The sequence below is a fragment of the Sander vitreus genome, chromosome 19 (genome assembly GCF_031162955.1).
Source record: "Sander vitreus isolate 19-12246 chromosome 19, sanVit1, whole genome shotgun sequence".
In the NCBI taxonomy this organism is placed as follows: Eukaryota; Metazoa; Chordata; class Actinopteri; order Perciformes; family Percidae; genus Sander; species Sander vitreus.
Genome location: NC_135873.1, coordinates 14,544,434 through 14,562,632, shown reverse-complemented (window position 1 = coordinate 14,562,632; position 18,199 = coordinate 14,544,434). Strand labels below are relative to the sequence as shown.

Genomic DNA, 18,199 nt, shown 5'->3' with positions numbered 1-18,199 from the left:
ATATATATATATATATATATATATATATATATATATATATATATATATATATATACACGTTCACACAAAGAGAGCAAAACAGCAACATTTACAATAAACTTATGCAGGTCACATGAGGACAGTCTTTTTAGGAATGAGAATAAGTTCATGCATTTAAGGAATACTCGTTTCCTCATGTTGGCGGTTGCTTTATGGTTACAGTTGGAGGTCATCATGAAGCAACCATGAAAAAATGTAGAAACCACTACCTTTTAAGAATAAAAAAATTAAGTATTAATTATTTTGCTTAATTTGTGTTACAAGAATAGATGTTTAACTTTGCAGTTAAGCATATTTAGGATTTAAAGGATGTCAAAAACACAAAAGTTGATCTTAATATTACAATATGCTGTAATAATAACTGAAATCATTGGCTATTGGCTGTTCTATGCAGATGTGTATGCACATTCTTTCAGACAGAAAATCCTGCAGAAAAAAGACAGACTTAAAAAAAATTCAGATTCAAACTGCACATGATTTCAAACTCCTAGTGGGGTCAAAGAGAAGTTAATCAAGTCTCAGTCCATCAATTTTCACTCATATACTGTACAAATAATATCTTGATAGTGGTTTTGCACCAGAATATGGACATGATTTCAACAGTAGGGGTACATTTCATGCTAGAATTGAAAATAGGTCAGAAACTCTGTGAGCTGGCTACCAGAGCACATCCTTGGGCAACGCATACTTTGTGTGGTAATACTGGATTTTTTTTTCTTTTCTTTTTCCACTGACTACTTGGCATTAAGAAGTAAATCAGGCCAGTTAGGGACAGATATACTTCCTCTGTACGTCTGAACTGTTAAACACAAAGAACAACTTTTGAGTGGCTTACAGTATTTTTGGATTTTGCTATTTACAACTTTAAATGTGTTTCTCTTTACATTTATCATATATATATATGTGTGTGTATATATGTCATAAACAGAAACATGAAGGCAACCTTTAGCTCAAGTTAAAGATGTGGTTGCATAGAGGAGAAAGATTTTTAAAAAATATAATTTTTTTTTAAATGATACAAAGGACTGTGATATACCATATACCCCAGGGGGAAAAAATGTATGTACAAAAAGATATGAAAAAATGTATACCACCCAAGACTTACCTTGAGCCTCAAATCACAGTATGTCATCTCAAAGTGTTTTACAGGCCCACAAGTTTGCAAAGAAATCAGGACGGTAATTCTCATATAGAACTGTGGCTATATAATTGCGTGGGGATCATAATGGGGATGATTGAAATGAATGACTAGTACTCGTACAGGTTACTGGATGAAGAGAGGGGCTTAGGACAGAGAGGGCACAGCTGCAGGAAGAGGGATGTATTTTCAAATGATGGCTTTTTTTTCATTGCCTTTTCCAGACAACGGTCTACCCCAGCTTCAAACAGTAATAATCAGTTCAGCTCTGACAGTTTAACTCCAGAGTAAATTGTCTCCTCTTCTGTGCTCCTCCATCTCCTGCTCTTGCCTTTCATCTCTTTGAAGTCCACAGCTACGTACTGCGGAGCATCAGATTCCTCACTCTGGAGATAATAACAAAGCTACGTCATTATTACCTCATGCTAAACTCATTTAAAAAAATCCATATTTATCCATATAAAAAAAAAAAAAAAAAAAAATTGAGCTTACCTGACTGTTAGCAGTGTTTTCTGGGACACTCGAGTGAGGTTGCAGCTCTATGAAAAAAAACAATCAGATTTTACAGTCACTACCTTCTAGCAGGGCTAGAGCAGGGGGTGGCTTCTTGGGCTCCAGCCCCAAATGTTTTCTCAAAAGCCCAGAATCTTATAAGCTGACTCTACAGAGGCTGTAGCGGGCTCTGTTTTAAAGCTAGGAAGAAGATAAAGAAGACAGTATTATCATATGAAAGTTGACCATCTAAGGAATCCATTTGGTTCCAACCAAGTCATGTTAGCTTGTTGGGAAAAAAAAACCTTGCATGCCATATTTAAAGGGGTCCATTCACCTCCTGAAAATGGGTTCTATGGGTATCCACGAGTCTCCCCTTTACAGACGATAATCAAATGCAGTTTTTCCTCAGCAACTATCATGTTTTCCCCAAACGATGTACAGATTTTTAGGCATTCCATTAACTAATTTCTTGAAAAATAGTTCAAATAGCTGCTGTAATAGGATAGAAATCTCCCCGGGGGTGGGGTGGTCATGCACCCTGCGTCTGCTCCGCCCCTGCCTTCTAGTGATCAATTGGTAATTGTCTATGATTTTTTTTTTAAAAAGGGCTGTGTGGTCTGTGGATTATCCAAAGTAAAACAAGACATTAGAAAATTAGGTTAAGTAAGAAAAATGGGATTTATAAATCTGGGTGTACAAATCGTTCCTCTTATCCTCACCAAAACAACAGACAGAACGACAGACTTCATCTCTACTAACTATAAATGAATTAGTACCTTCAGAATGAGAACGTTTTCTCCTGGACATTTTGCAGAGGATGCCGATTAGGGTGATGTTCAAGAAAACGGACACAAGCAGAGCTGCAACCATGCAATTCATGAAGACAGGGGAAATGTCATCCTGTTTCTCTGTGAAAACATAAAAAAACTATTCAGACTCAAATTTTTAAATGTACAGTATTATGGTTCACACTGGGTCTTATAAGTATTTAAAAAAAAGGCTCAGAGATTTAATAATCTTAAAAAAAGGCCTTAAAAGTATTAATTTCGTTGACCAAGGTCTTAAATTGGTTCTTTTCCTTTCGCAGGATTAACTAAGGTTATGAATAAATATTTTGTGTGGGTAACGTTTAAATTCACTTTATTTTGTATTTTTGGTTTCATAGCATACGAGCTCTAAATGTGACATCGGTTTGATTCATTTTATGTTATTGGAGTGCAAACACACTTCACAAAAATGTTCCATTAAATTAACGTTACTTGGTAAATACTTACTGATTTTACATTAGATGACTATGAAGTTGGCATTATATTTCATCCGAGGTGGTATTAAAAAGGTCTTAAAAAGTCTTAAATGTAACTTAAAAACGTAATTAGGATAACCCTGGGGGGGGTACCCTGAGTATGTTGCTCACCTCCAACATCCAGTCTTGTTCCTTTCCCAAACAGTATGTCTCCACACAAAGCCACAGCACAGTAGTATGTCCCAGTATCCGACACACTCGCATTCCTCTTTGTTAAAGTGTGCACACAGCTCCGTGCAGGAAACTCCAGCCCCAGGCTCTGTTCACACTGACTGACACTGTGTGTGTCGATGTACATAATTCCCAAGTGGGAGTTTCTTGAATTCTCCCTTTTGAACCAGTAAACACTGTGTTCTGTGTCACTGGTTCCAGTGTGCAGCGTGCAGTTCAGAGTTACAGATTTGCCTGGCTTCACAGAGTCGGACGCCGGCTGCTGAAGGAAAGTCCTTCGACTGGACTCTGAAAAATAAGACATGATTATGAAATGGAAAATCAAATGGGGGTGAAAAAAAAAAAACATCAATGAAAATAGTTTTATGTCCAAAATCTAAAACAAAATACCTTTTAAAACCAAAAATGTTCCATTGTTAAATTCAGTGACTGTACCAGTGGTGTGTCCACAGTAGTACATAGCTGAATCTGAGTCCCGGATATTAAATATGTTCAGATGGTAGAACCCTTTGCCAATACGAACTGAAAAGCGTTTGTCTTGGAACTGGTTGTGGAATTTGTTGGAGTCAGGTGAATATTTGTAGAAAGAGGATACGATTTGAGGTTTCTCCCCCGCAACCTGCTTGTACCAGCACAGATTTTTGGCACTGGAGTCATAGAAACATGGTAAAGTCACATTGTGTCCGGGGTTTGCGGAGAGCAGAGTGCCAGCTAAAACACAGATACAGAGATACATCAATGACCATTGAATGCAAATATCCCTTTTACACATTTAAAAAGTCTCAAACATTTTGGAGTCACAATTTCCTTGCCAAAGTAAGATTTACAATACCCATAATTAATTTGCAGCATGGAAAATATTGTTTGCAATGACTTACAGGCTCCAAAGACAAGAACTAAGAGCACATAAAACGTGAACATCCTTCTCTTTCTCCGGCGGTTTCGGTTACGGGGTCAATGACAGAAGCTACACCGTCAGCGGAAAACTGTCTGTGCATGACCCATGTGTGGGTGTTAATACTTCTACAAAAGGAAGTGAGAAGCTCATGTTTCCCCATCACCTTTTATGACACCAAATCTTTCTAGGACATCCTTAGCTGTTGGTGGCTGTGCTCTGTTACCCTTTCTGTGGTTTAGATGGGTTTTCAGACTAATAGCATGCACCAGGCTTGTATAAACTGGCATACTTTTGTGCATCCAAGCTTGCTTCACAAGAGTGTTTTTCCATACACATGCAGCAAGCATTGGGTGCACAACGCCCTTAATCTTGATTTTGAAAATCTGATTATATGATAATCTAATGCATCAGTGTAGCTTCTAATACATGTTTTTCTTTTAACATGCTCAGTTTTGTTTTTCCATATCATTTTAAAATAGGAGAGAATCAATGGCTGCACATGTTATTGGATCGACATAAAGTGAGATGGCAGGGTATCATATTCTCGAGATAGCTTACCTTCTACCCTTGACAGCAGTGCACGGCCTTGTATGGTAAGGTCTGTTCGCAACCAGTTGAAGACTTTTTTTTGCTTTTTCTATCTTGGGCGAGAAGTTGGCAGATGCTCTTATCAGACGCTGACTTATTTATCAAGACATCAATATATCGTAGTGATTTCTTTTTACATCTAAACCCCTTTTTGATGTCTTATCAGAATGATGTAATGTTTAAATGTCACTCTTCCTCTTATTGATTGTCAGACCTGAGGCCTTAGAGAAATTTGTTAAAGCCTCCAATATGACTGCCACTTGATCTTCATTCTTTCAAAAAGAGACGAGTGTCATCTGCTAGTTGACTAATTATTATGTAATATTCTCCTATTTTTGACATTTTAAGTTTGGCAGCAATTAAATATAAAAAGGGGGATGTTGGGCACCCCTGTCTGCTACCTGTTTAACATAAAAGGAAGGGAAATGCCATAAACTGAAGTTTTTTTTATAGAATATGAACTAAACTTTCTAAAAAAAATACAGTAAAGCCAAAATACAGTAAAGCTTTACTTATGAATGTTGTTGCGTGTTAAAGCCGTTGTACAAATCTGAAGTATAATTGCTTCTTCATTAATTAAAACAGAATAATATCTAGGATTAAAGCTATAGTGCGTAGTTTCTGTCTCCCCCATGAGTAATTCTAAGTAATGACAACAACACTGTCGGTGCGGCCACATGATAAAAGCCTTCCGTGATCGCGCACCACCCCCACCCCTCCTCCACACAGTTGCTAGTAGCCAAGGAGGACACGGAGGATAAAATAAAACATGATGGACTCTTCAGAAGAGGTCATGATCTTCACTCGAGTTTCTGCGCGGGAAAGTCACCGAATTTATTTATTTTTATTTTATTTATTCATTTTATTTGTTAGGGACCATGTACCATTTTTAACATAATTGTTGCCATTTGATGCATTGTACCAGAGTTAGCCTTAGGCTAATTTACATCTACAATCCCTAGGCAGGGCACAATTTAAATCCAACAGTAAAAACATGACAACATCTAACAAAACAACAAGACAGATCACAAATCCTACATCAATATAATGCACATTGTTACAGACACACACACACACACACACACACACACACACACACACACACACACACACACACACACACACACACACACACACAGACAGACACACACAACAGCACCATGTTTAAAAAAAAAAAAAAAAAGTAAAAAAAAGCAGGATGTTAGTGGTTGCAAAGTTGATTGGTTTTTAAATAATGTTTTAATTGAAATTTGAAGCTTCTGATGGAACTACAGGTCTTTATGTTGTCTGGAATAGCATTCCATTGAGTGATGGCTTTAACTGAAAATGCTGACTGTCCAAAGGTTGTATAATGGAAGGGTACAGTGCAGTTATGTATTGAGGCTGTTCTGGCGGATCTTACAGAGCTAACAGAGCGGAGATGACACAATTTTCTGAACGTAGCTATACTGAGAAATACAGAGAGAGCTGTGTGGACCTGATAGTCTTCATTAGCTTTTTGCAATGACTTGAATGTATCTGACGTCCATTAATATCTAAAGGTTAAGCTTTAAACAAATATGATTACGTATCTGGCCTTCATAAATCCAGATTGAGTTGGTGATATCATTTCGTTCAGACAGAGTGAAGCGAACAATTTATGATCCAAACTTTTAAAATGATATTGAATGCCAATGATCTCGATGTAAATGATCTTTGTTTGGCTGAGGGATTAGCACAATGAGGCATTGTTTCATTGATTCAGTTATCTCTCTAAGACTTCCTACTTTCAAATGTAAACAATTACTATTTAGAAATAGAGGATATATCATTCCTGGATATGAATATATTAGATTTTTTTTTACCTGCGGACAAGCGCAAGTAGGCGGGTTGGAGGAACATCGTTAAACATAGAATTGAATTGAATAGATCAGCCACATTGTCACAATACTTGATCCAGTTATTTGGGTTAGGGTTAGCATAAAGTATGGGCCGATATCAGTATCGGATCGGTGCATCCCTATTTTGAAAAAAAAGTCTCAAATCCATCTGTCATCAGAAGAAATGTGCGATCAATGCAAGATTCATTGAATCTACTGTACGATCAAATAAGGTCCTAATGTCCCCTGAATGATTAGAACCATGACAACAAATGAGCTTTCCCACCCCACCGATTGCATCAAAAAGTTTCATCTCTTCAACATTAGTGTGTTTTTTAGAAAGTATTGTGTGCTTTGCGAAACAAAAATTAAGCCTTTCTTTTGGTTATTTCTCTTAACCTTGTACATTAATAGAAAAATAAGAATGAGATAATTGTGAAATAACTCCTTACAGGTAGAAATTGAAAGTGTGTAACCTTTGGAAAATGTGGAACAAAGTGCAAAACAGAGAATTATGATACACCACATTAGCATGAATATGTTTCTATATATATATATATGTAATGCCAAACTTTCTGTTTTTAAACCTTTTTATTCAGTTGTTTAACTGTGAGCATGATTTCAATGAACTCAAACTCTCCATGTTAAACTGAGCTGCTGACTCAAACATGGTTTTGAAAAACAAAAAAATAGATTTACTACAACATTATAGAGGAAATGAAAGAAGGGAACTTCCTGACTGCGGAGAAATAAAAGCAATGAAAATAAAAACGTCCTAAAATAATGAGCACTGCCGCCCAACATGAACAATAATGGAATGAAGATTATAGTATTTTTCAATGACGTCGTCCAAGACCAGTATAGGAAAGTTACATCAGTAAAAAAAATCAATTCATTAGAAGGAAAATATTAAGTTATCTTGTAAGAAACAGAGAGCAGGCAGGGAGGCAAATACTGTATAGGAAGGTAAATGGCTCCCCCTGCTGGGGACAATAAAAATAAATAATATGTGTAGAAAATGAAATAGAAAAGTAGAACAGTATACAGTAGATACTGTACAGGCAATGTTCTTAAGTCAATTGACCCTTCAGGGATATCTTCACAGACTAACAGTAACCTCATCATATGGACATATTCAATCCTCAAGATGAAGATGTCTGATTCTTGATTCACCACTGACTTTCCACCGCTGGGGATGCCATTACATCTGGCAAAAATGTCCACTTGGACTTAAGGAGGAACTGACTAGATTTTAACTCAAGAACTCCTACACTAATTATGTTAAAAGTTTAGGAGGACGACACAATCTTCTGAACATACAACACGGTCTCACGGCAGTTCGTGAAATGGTCATGTAATTTTGAATCTATTGATTCGTGTACACGGACACGTTTGTCTTTTTTTTCGTGGTGGTCAGCACATTTTCTAAACTAATGTATTTCAATGGGAAGCATCTTTCGTAGCACGATTCTTTCTGTCAGTCGGGCGTGAAATGAACACGATCGCCGAAAATTCCATGACGGGCCCACGGAGGTTGGGATTAGGAAAAGAAGAACGGAGAAAAGAAACGTCACACGCAGGACACCATCCCCGGTCTCCGGGGTGAAAGTCCTGTGACATGCGAGACATGATCCCCGGTCTCCGGGGTGAAAGTGCTGTATGGTTTGACGTATCCACCACCCCAACCAACCTCCCTATGCGGATATTCAGCCTTTCATGCTACTCGCTACTGTAGTGGTGCTGTGATAACAATAGATGCTTCCCAATGAAATACAATAGTTTACAAGAAGTACTGACCACCAAGAAAAAAACGAGATAAACGTGTCTGTGCACACAAATCAATAGATTAAATTACGTGACCATTTCACGAACTGCCGTGAGACTGGGTTGGAACACAGCCATACTGAGAAATACAGAGAGAGTTGTGTGGAGCTGATAGTCTTAATTAGCTTTGTAGCAACTAATTTGGCGATGGCATGAATGTAACGGACGTTAATTAATATTAAAAAAAAGTTACGCACTAAAGCTTTAAATAAAAAATAAACAATCTCTTTTCTAATTCAAGTCTGTCTTCAAACAATACTCATATGCCTCATATGTACATTGAACTTATTTTTGTTTTTGCTGTAAATATTCCTTTTATCAATACCATGATCCCTTCGTAATGTGTCATACAATAATTTGGTGGCCCCCCTGCATTAACTCTGAGGACCCCCTAGGGGTCCCGGACACCATGATTAAGATCTGTGATCTAGACTACTGAAGCCTCATATTAGCTTCAGCTAAACTTTAAATAGCATTGTTGACAATTTTAGATTTTGTCTCCCATCTATAACATTGGAATAATATTAGGAAGGGAACTTTGAACTTAATGTTGTTACACCAGCTGACATACGCTTTGTCATAATCATCAGACATTGGGCCAATGAGCATGCTTTTTACGTCACAAATATCTTTCATCTTCAGGCTCTCCAGGTTTTCAAATTTAGAATCTAACAGTAAAATAACTTGTGTGAGGATATTTAGTGAACTAGAGCTCCAAACCACAATGATCGCCACTGTTTGTCTGTGTTACTGATGGTAACGATTGTAGAGTGTCTCAGTGGGTAGCACACAGCCACATATCTCTCCAGAGACATCACCACCAGTGTTAGAGGGGAGATTACATTTATAAGACTGGCGAGCATGGTGAAAACACCACATAAAGGATATGTCAGCCTTATTCTACAAACAGCCAGCATGTATAGTAACTGACTCCGTGCCATCTGTATAATACTAACAAATCGCAATACTTCTAGAATCGCAATAAATGAAAATCAGTTACTAAAATAAGACTTAACAGAGTTAATGAACCAGAGTTTTCCTTTACGATTGCACTTTTTTTAAATGTAGAACTTTGCAAAAAGTATGTATTCAAGATATACATTTTGATCTTTAACACACACACATTTGCACTTTAACCTTGTAATGTTGCTCATTTCAACAATGGCATTGCAAGTTTTCAATTTTTTTTTTCAACATTATTTAGGAGTTACTAAACACTATATTGACTCTAGTAAGGATAGAGATTTTTAGTTTTTTTAGTTGGAGGAATTGTGCAATAATGACAGATTCACACATTTTTCTTTTGTTTACAGTAAATAAACAATTACAAATCTTAAAATCAAGTTCATAAAGTAACTTTCTTTGCATTCATTTGATTCCCAATCAAGATACACTGGTAAACATTGCTTTCGATTGTTAATATGTACTTAAAAACTGTTCTGAAATGCAAAATAATAGAATTTTAATCATGTGATAAAATATGCGATTAATCACGATTAACTATAGAAATTCAGCCATTAATTGCGATTAAAAAATTAATCATTTGACAGCCCTAGTTTTAACAAATACATTCATGTCATCGCTGAGGAATGTCCCTGATGCACTTGTTTGTGTTATGTTTTTCATGATTCTGTGATTGTATTTTAAAGTTATTAGTGGACTACACCTGATTGCAAATGATAAATAGTGCTCTTGTTGTTTCTGAACGTGATCACATTTTCTTCCATATAAAACATCCCTTTTAATTTTCTCACACATTTTTAGGTTTTTAAAGCTCATATATCTTGAACGATTCAAGGCTCACCATTATAGTCAGGTGTATCCTCTGGCTCCGAAACTTTACCTCCTGGCTATTGTCTGTAAGTCCCAAAAGAACACTATAAAACAGACCAAAAAAAATCCTACTCAGCTACAATCACTTCTATCCAATATAAGTATGTATCTACTGTAGGTACTCATATATAGCATGCAGCAAATCCCACTTTACTTAAAGTGCCATGCTACACAGTTTAAAAGTAAAAAATAAACACATTTTGTTAAATATATTTATCTATGAAGTGATATGCATGCTGCTTTTTGCCTTGGCTGGGACGACTGAGAGGGAAAGTGCGCATCTCCACTGACAGCAAAAATTGTATATCAGGATGGGTCTAATGGTCTGGTCTCTAATTCCATAGATGAGAGAACTCAGACATGATGGAAAGATGATAACACACACATAAAGGACAATTTGGATGCGCACAAATATTTTCTTGTCTAGGACCTTTGAGAGCGCTAGATGCAATGGGGTGTGTATGGTTGAGGAGAGACTGAGGCCCAGCTGCACCATATGCAGCAGCAGCGTGTTACGACCCTTACGAGCTGAAGCTTTGTCTGTGGAGGCCGACCTAGCTGCTATCGTCACACTAATATAGGAGCAAAGGATTGCCACACCAGCTGAAACAAACAGAAAATAAACGTACACATTATCATAAAGAGCAGACATTGAGCCAAGACGCATGCTTTCTCTGACACAGTTATCTTTCATCGTCAGGCTCTCCAGGTCTTCAAATTTAAAATCTAACAATAAAATAACTTGTGTGAAGATATTTAGTGAACTAAAGCCCCAAACCACAATGATAGCCACTGCTGTGTTTCTGATGGTAACGATTGTAGAGTGTCTCAGTGGGTAGCACACAGCCACAAGTCTCTCAAGAGACATCACCACCAGTGTGAGAGGGGGGATTGTATTTGTGAAGCAAGCAAGCATGGTAAAAACACCACATACAGGATATGTCAGCCTTATTCTAAAAGCATTCAGTATAAAAAGTAGCTGACCGAGTGTCATCTGTACAGTGTCTGCAAAAAGGAGGTTAAACAGAAGAATGTAACGAGAGGTCTCACGAAACACTATTTTACTCCTTAAGGTGAATAACATGGTCCCATTAATTAAGAGAAACACACAGCATGGCATTGAAGTCATAGTGGAAAACAACACTAATTCCAGGAACCCCATATACTGCAGTCCAACAGTGTTGTTGGACTGAGACTGATTTGCGTTTGACATATTAGAGAAACATAAACAACAATATGAACCTGTTGATATCACAAAGCACAATTAATCGTCTCCTTCAGTTTGTCTTCTTATATCCGTGAAGATCCTCCTTCCTTTCATCCATTGGAAGGGTAGGGATGCCTGGTTAGTTCACAAGCAAAACTCCTAAACATTCATCTTCTGCAGACAGTTGGATAGTTAGAGGCTGTGTCTGTTTCAATGCAAACTGTCTGCATGGTTTGTTTATGAGCTCCGTCCTCATACCCAGTTCAGTTGGTGTAACTCCCCTTCTGTCATATTCCATGCCCCTAGTTCTTGTCATCAATTGTTCCCTAATGGCCATGACAACAGCATCTATCCAACAAGTTGACTTTATAATTTGCACATATACACATATACTAATAATATAAAAAAAATGTAAGAGTGATTTGATTTATACATGAATCAATGATGGTCAGACTAAACAAAAATATGGTCAGACTAAACAAAAACATACATAAAAACCCCTAATGAGATTGGCAGCATTCATTAAATATTAGCAAGATTTGTATCTGTAAATCTGTCTCGTACATGGTCCTCTAAGTTGTAAATCATATATCGTCATTTGTAAATCGACTTAGCATTTTTCAATGGAAATATATGTTTTTTTAAATCTCTCCCTCTTTGTGTTGATTCAGTCCTGGGTACCCTCCTCTTTTCTCTGTACACCAACTCTCTCGGGTCTGTCATTCAGTCGCACGGCTTTTCTTACCACAGCTACGCAGATGACACCCAACTAATTCTCTCCTTTCCGGAGTCTGAAACTCAAGTAGCAGCACATATCTCGGCCTGTTTGACTGACATTTCTTCTTGGATGTCCACACACCATCTGAAACTCAACCTCGACAAGATTGAGCTCCTTTTCCTTCCAGGGAAGGGCTCTCTTACCCAAGAAACTGACTATAACAATTGACAACTCTGTGGTAGCCCCCACCCAGACTGCTAGAAACCTGGGTGTGATACTTGACGACCAACTCTCCTTCACTGCCAACATTGCAGCAACTACCTGATCGTGTAGATACATGCTGCATAACATCAGAAGGATACGTCCCCTTCTAATGCAGAAGGCGGCTCAGGTTCTGGTTCAGGCTCTAGTCATCTCACGTCTAGACTACTGCAACTCCCCACTGATTGGCCTGCTTGCATGTGTCATCCGGCCTCTGCAGCTCATTCAGAACGCAGCAGCTCGTCTTGTCTTCGACCTCCCCAAGTTCTCTCACACTACACCGCTCCTCCACTCTCTTCACTGGTTACCAGTTGCTACCCACATCCACTTCAAGACACTAGTACTTGCATACAGGGCCACGAACGGATCGGCCCCAGCATACATCCAGGACATGGTCAAACCCTATACCCCAACCTGCCCACTCCGCTCTGCATCAGCCAACCTGCTTGCTGCCCCCTCACAGCGAGGGAGAACTAATCACTCAACTAAATCCCGACTGTTTGCTGTCCTGGCTCCAAAATGGTGGAATGAGCTCCCTACTGACATCAGGATGGCCGAAAGCCTATGCATCTTCCGCAGAAGGCTAAAAACATATCTCTTCCGACTACACCTCGGATAAACATCTTAAATAAAAATCTTGAACCTGCACTTTCATATGGCTCTTTGTAGCTTTGCTTATTTAAAGCTAATGTACTTGCACTTAATACTTGTTGTCTGGAGTTTGAACCTTCAGGGTTGAAAGCACTTAATTGTAAGTCGCTTTGGAGAAATGACATGTAATGTCCTTTTGACTCTCAACCGATTTGTATCAAAGCTACAAATTAGAGACACAAATACACATTTACAGATACAAATTGCTCAGCATTTATTTGTGCAATGTTTTATTAGTTACAAGTTAGAGGCACAGACACAGATACACATTTACAAATACAAATCGCTGTTCATTTATATGTGCATTGTGTTTTACGTGTCCAGGAATAAGTTAAGGGGAAAAACACAAGACTTTTACCCTGGAAATGGGTGTTCATGTCCCAAAAGTCCTGGGAGGACTGGTGTTTTAACACAAACTACAAACTTCTTTCTAATTCTAACTAGTTGTTTTGATGCCTAACTCCGTCACGTCGCTGCATTACAGTCACCTTTTTGTAGATAAACTTAACTGTCACGACCGTCATCTCAGGGTGACCAGTACCCGACTCACAGTTGCCTTTTGTCGGCTAAAGTTAACTGAATTGGGCGCTTACCTTAACTGTCACATGACAGGTCGGCTAAACTTCACTGTCGGTTGCCATAATATCGTAAGATATATGAATTGTTGTGTATTAGTTTTTGTTAAAAGTTTTTGTAAGATTTCCTATAAATTCTTCACAATGAAAGTCCCTTTGTTACTTGAAAGCTTTTATTATAAATCAGCAAAATCCAGAAATTGGGTTGGGTTTTCATCAGCAGGAATCTAACCAAACACATGCTCACCTAAACAACAGAATAGGTTGATTTTCAATGACTCCCAAAACAACATATATGACCGTTGACGACACATGACCGAAGTATAGTTTGATGTTATCATTTGACCTGAAGCTGGCTTAACTGCTTTGGATGCAGTAAAAATTCCACTATGCAGAGGGAACCCCGGTAAAGGACACAAATTAGCACACCATGGTTTGACTCTGTGCGACTAAAAGTGCTAATGGAAAAACTCCATTTACCAGGATGTAGTCATGGACAAGAGGCTTGTGCTTAGGCTCAGTCTCAGTTCCTCTGTTGCTCGGGCCCTAATAAGTAACGAGTTCTCCAAACTCATTCCTAAATATAATGACGGAATCCCATTCGAGAAGGATGATCTGCAAGAGGAGTATTTTGAGAAATTTCCATGAATGTTTAGACTCATTTTTTTCCCTGCCTTTGGAATCCACTGTAACCTCTGTGAATCCAAGCTGACTATAGTCAGAGCAAACTACAAATCTTTTACAGCGATTCACCTTTCAGGTCTACAGAGAGTGAGTGTTGGACACCTATCAGATGGATTTTGGGCAAAGCTTTACGAGTTATTAAGAGTTATTAAGAGTTATTAAAAAAAAACATTAAGTTGTAAAAAGAATTGTTTTTTAAGGCATGGTTGTTTGATTCGTAGGGCTGGGAATCACCAGAGGCCTCACAATACGATACTTATGTTATGATAGGATATTGCGATTTTAAACATATTGCGATATTCTGCGATATATTGCAATTCATTACCTTTTTTTCCAACATCAAATTATGTACACAAAGAGAAACTTTGTCAACATCTGTTTTATCTAAAATAAAAGAATTCTCTGGTTTGTTCATCTCAATTCAATTCTCCATCTAGTGGACTGAACAAGCAATTGATAATTGTAATTCTATTACCAAAGGGTTGCAATTTATACAATTAAAGATCGATACTTGGCATCCGTGTATGGATACAGTATTGTTACGGAAACTATCGCGATACTATGCTGCACCAATTCCCCCCCCCCCATTGATTGGCCTACCATTTCAGTTCCTCCCCTTTGCCCAACTTTTGATTTTGACATCTGATGGTCATTTGTTGTATCCTTGTGTTAAAATATATAGCTGTAGCTTGTCTATACGCTTTTTACATTAGATTTATTAATGTAAAATCAATTATTCTAATTTTATAAAATATGTTTTAACAACTGAGGCCCAAAAGAAAACTCAAATTCAAGTCAGTAAAAGTTAGACTTCTGCTAACCTTTTTAAAATAATGAGGTGTTGTTGTTGTGGTTGGACATATTGTTTTTAGTTTGGTGAAATACTCTAAGGTATCACAAAGAGAGAAATCCCCACAGCTGAATCAATCCCCTGATAAGTCATTAAGTCACATTAAATATTCAAACCCTTACTCATTATTATGTCTTCATTAAATATTGATATAATAAATGCCTCCTGTGGGTGTTTATCAACAATGTTTAATGGAGAGGGCATGAGTACCTTTTGTAGACAAAAAGTATGGCAAGTACGTTAAAGAAGTCCAAAGTAAATGGAGGAAATTTCAATCTTCAGTGACGATGTTTACATGCACATAATATTCCGGTTTTTGCCCTTATTCCAAAAAAGACAATAATCCGACTAAGCTGTTTACATGGCTAATGAAAGGGAATATTCCACTAATAATATAATATTTTTTAGTTATACTGGTGCTTAGTCTTTCTTCTGAATCTGCAGTTTCTACTTTTTATACAAATGTTTCAGGCAGAATGTTCTGAAGCATGCATGCCCTTTTGACCCTGCTCACACCATGAGTTGTTTGTTACTATATGATAACCGCAGAGCCTCCCACTAACCTTTCTTTGACCTTTTCAGTTCGGTCACAACCTGGCCTTTTTCTGCCCAGCAACAGAAATACATAAGTACCTTATGCTTTCAAGTTCCTCTGTTCATTCTTTTAGACTCTTCTGTGATGTACTAAACCTTTCTTGCAAGAAATAAAACTCTTAGACGTCGTTGACCGAAGATCTCACCTAAGTATTACAATTTCTACCACAGATGTTTGCGCATATCCAAAAACATGTTGATATCCAAGTCTTTCATAATGTTTAAAAGGAGCAGAGTTTCTCCTTCTTTTTCCATAGGGCATGCATCTCTACCGCAGCCTTGCAAACTGTTGGCTAGTTGGTTTGTGTACAACAACCATAGCAACGCACAGAGCTGACTGTAAGCCATACAAGTGAATACAAGTTTTTTGTTGACATTTGTTGAAATTTGTTTGCTGCTGGGGCAGTAATATTTTTTTGTCTGAACAGACTGAGCAGACTTTTTTGGTGTTTATCAAATAAATTAAATCATTTTGCTCGTAAATTTTGTATTCCTTCATTAAGGAAAACCCCACAATTGATTGATTTTTTAAGATTCTTTTTGGGCATTTTTAGGTCTTTATTTGACAGCTGAAGACATGAAAGGGGAGAGAGAGGGGGGGAAAGACATGCAGCAAAGGGCCGCAGGTTGGAATTGAACCCTCGGCCCACTGTGTCGAGGAGTAAACCTCTATATATGGGCGCCTGCTCTACCAACTGAGCTATACAGGTGCCCTGCATTAATTTTGATTATCATATCTATTTGTTGTAGCTTGATATCATGCTTTTTAGAAAGTGCATTGGAAGTGTGATCACTCCAGTCTCAATTTCAGAACCACAAAACAAGTAGTGCACAAAAGTATGACTTCCCTCACAGAATTATTCGGCCTTGTCTTGTTTCTTCAATGAAATCTAAATCTGCACCACTGACCTTTCTAGATCAAGACAAGATTGACTTCTTTGTATTATTGCTTCTTTTTACATTTGATTTTGATAAATGATGATGATAAATGCACACTTGTGAAAAATAAATGTAATGCATTCCTACCTAAACATTTATCCCTGCCCTATTAGCTATACTATTCTCACTGAATGTCTGCAGCTGAGTGCTGAAATGTCTTATGTTGCAGATCCTCTGGTCAACAGATAGTGGCTCAAAGAAAACTCTCTACTTTAATCAATGGAAAAAAATATCCTTTGAATAATATCTTAAAATGCAAAATACCCCTTGTTTATTAAAGGGTCCATAGTTCATTTAATGTCTGCCAATAACTGTTTGTTATGTTTTCGGACATGTTTCCTTAATTGTCAGGTGCTTTTTGCTAAATCTTGAATGTCAATATGTTTTGGCAATGTTGTTTTTCAGCTGCTAAATATACTAATGAGTCACGGATAGAAACCCATCCCATCTGACCTAGTCTCCTGATAACTCATTTAGACACATTAAATATTCAAAACCTTACTCGTTAATGTTTTCAGTAAATGTTGACATGCTTTATGATTCCTGTGGGAGTTAATCAGGAATCGCCATGGAGACAAACTATGGCAAAGTTAAAAAAAGAAAGTTAAGTCCAAAGTAGTCTATATCGAAGACGGTTCATTTAAAAGTTCTGGAGGAGCCGAAAGTTTCACTAGATGTCCCTCACATTCTACTTTCTTTGAGTTAAACTTTAAACTCCCGTCGCATCAAGCAGTATTAAGTGGAACCTCTGAGCAATGTTACAGGCTGAAAATGGCAAGTATTAAAGAACATTTGGATCATGCAACAAGGCAGGCCTGCTTGGTTCGTTCGGGGAATGATTGTAAAGATTTACAAAGAATATGTTTACGGCATTTACTCTCTTATTGGGATGTTTTGGCAATAAACTTCTAAGATAGCCTAGATATCTAGACATCACCCTAGAAATCTAGACGCACCCTATCGGCAGCAAATGTAATTTGCAGCCAGGGGGTCTAGCAACTCTCTGTTGGCTCGCGAGCTGGAAAAGCCAAACTATAGCCGGGCCAATCACATTGTGTATAGAGTCAGTGGGCAGAGTTACGACGGTTCTGCGTGGCTGCTACTGCTGGCGAACAGCGGTCTTTCGAATCGGCTTTGGCCGCGACTCTGGAGACTTGGAGTTCAGCTTTTCTTTTAGAAAAGAACAAAGAACGGCACTGAAGTCATTCTTAGAAAAGGAAGATGTGTTCGGAGTTTTGCCGACTGGATACGTTTAATCTATCAACTAGCGTTGTAGTCCAGTCCTTTTAAGCCAAAATGGGGGTCAACCTAGGCCAAATTGCAACAGAAGCAAACTCAACTGATTTTGTATCCTCAATATGTCCTGAGTAAGGATAAAAAGCCCAGAAGAATCCCATTAGGAGAAAGTTTAGAAAAAGACCCAAATATAGCCTATTCATACGCCTATTCATTCTTTTTCCTCACGTGAATAGGGTAAACATTTTAACCTTTAGATATCACCATGAAAATTACTGAGTTGATTACTTACATCAAGACAAATAAAAAATGTATTACAAGTTTTTTGAAATTGTT

The 18,199-nt window shown here is 37.7% G+C and overlaps 3 protein-coding genes across 3 annotated transcripts in view; 1 reads left to right on the top strand and 2 right to left on the bottom strand.

Annotated features, from left to right (window-relative positions):
• LOC144534143 (prostaglandin D2 receptor 2-like) overlaps positions 1 to 18,199 on the top strand; it is a 40,437-nt gene that overhangs the window by 9,930 nt on the left and 12,308 nt on the right. The window lies entirely within an intron of this gene.
• LOC144534508 (uncharacterized) lies at positions 43 to 4,121 on the bottom strand. The gene is made up of 6 exons (XM_078276477.1): positions 4,025 to 4,121; positions 3,537 to 3,857; positions 3,087 to 3,434; positions 2,449 to 2,580; positions 1,670 to 1,716; positions 43 to 1,563 (listed from the first exon to the last, which is right to left on the bottom strand). The coding sequence occupies exons 1-6, from the start codon at positions 4,065 to 4,067 to the stop codon at positions 1,435 to 1,437; spliced, it is 1,020 nt and encodes a 339-aa protein (XP_078132603.1). The 5' UTR covers positions 4,068 to 4,121; the 3' UTR covers positions 43 to 1,434.
• Positions 9,014 to 11,361, bottom strand: LOC144534630 (odorant receptor 131-2-like). The gene is made up of 2 exons (XM_078276639.1): positions 10,436 to 11,361; positions 9,014 to 9,215 (listed from the first exon to the last, which is right to left on the bottom strand). Exons 1-2 carry the CDS (start codon positions 11,359 to 11,361, stop codon positions 9,014 to 9,016), a joined length of 1,128 nt encoding a protein of 375 aa, XP_078132765.1.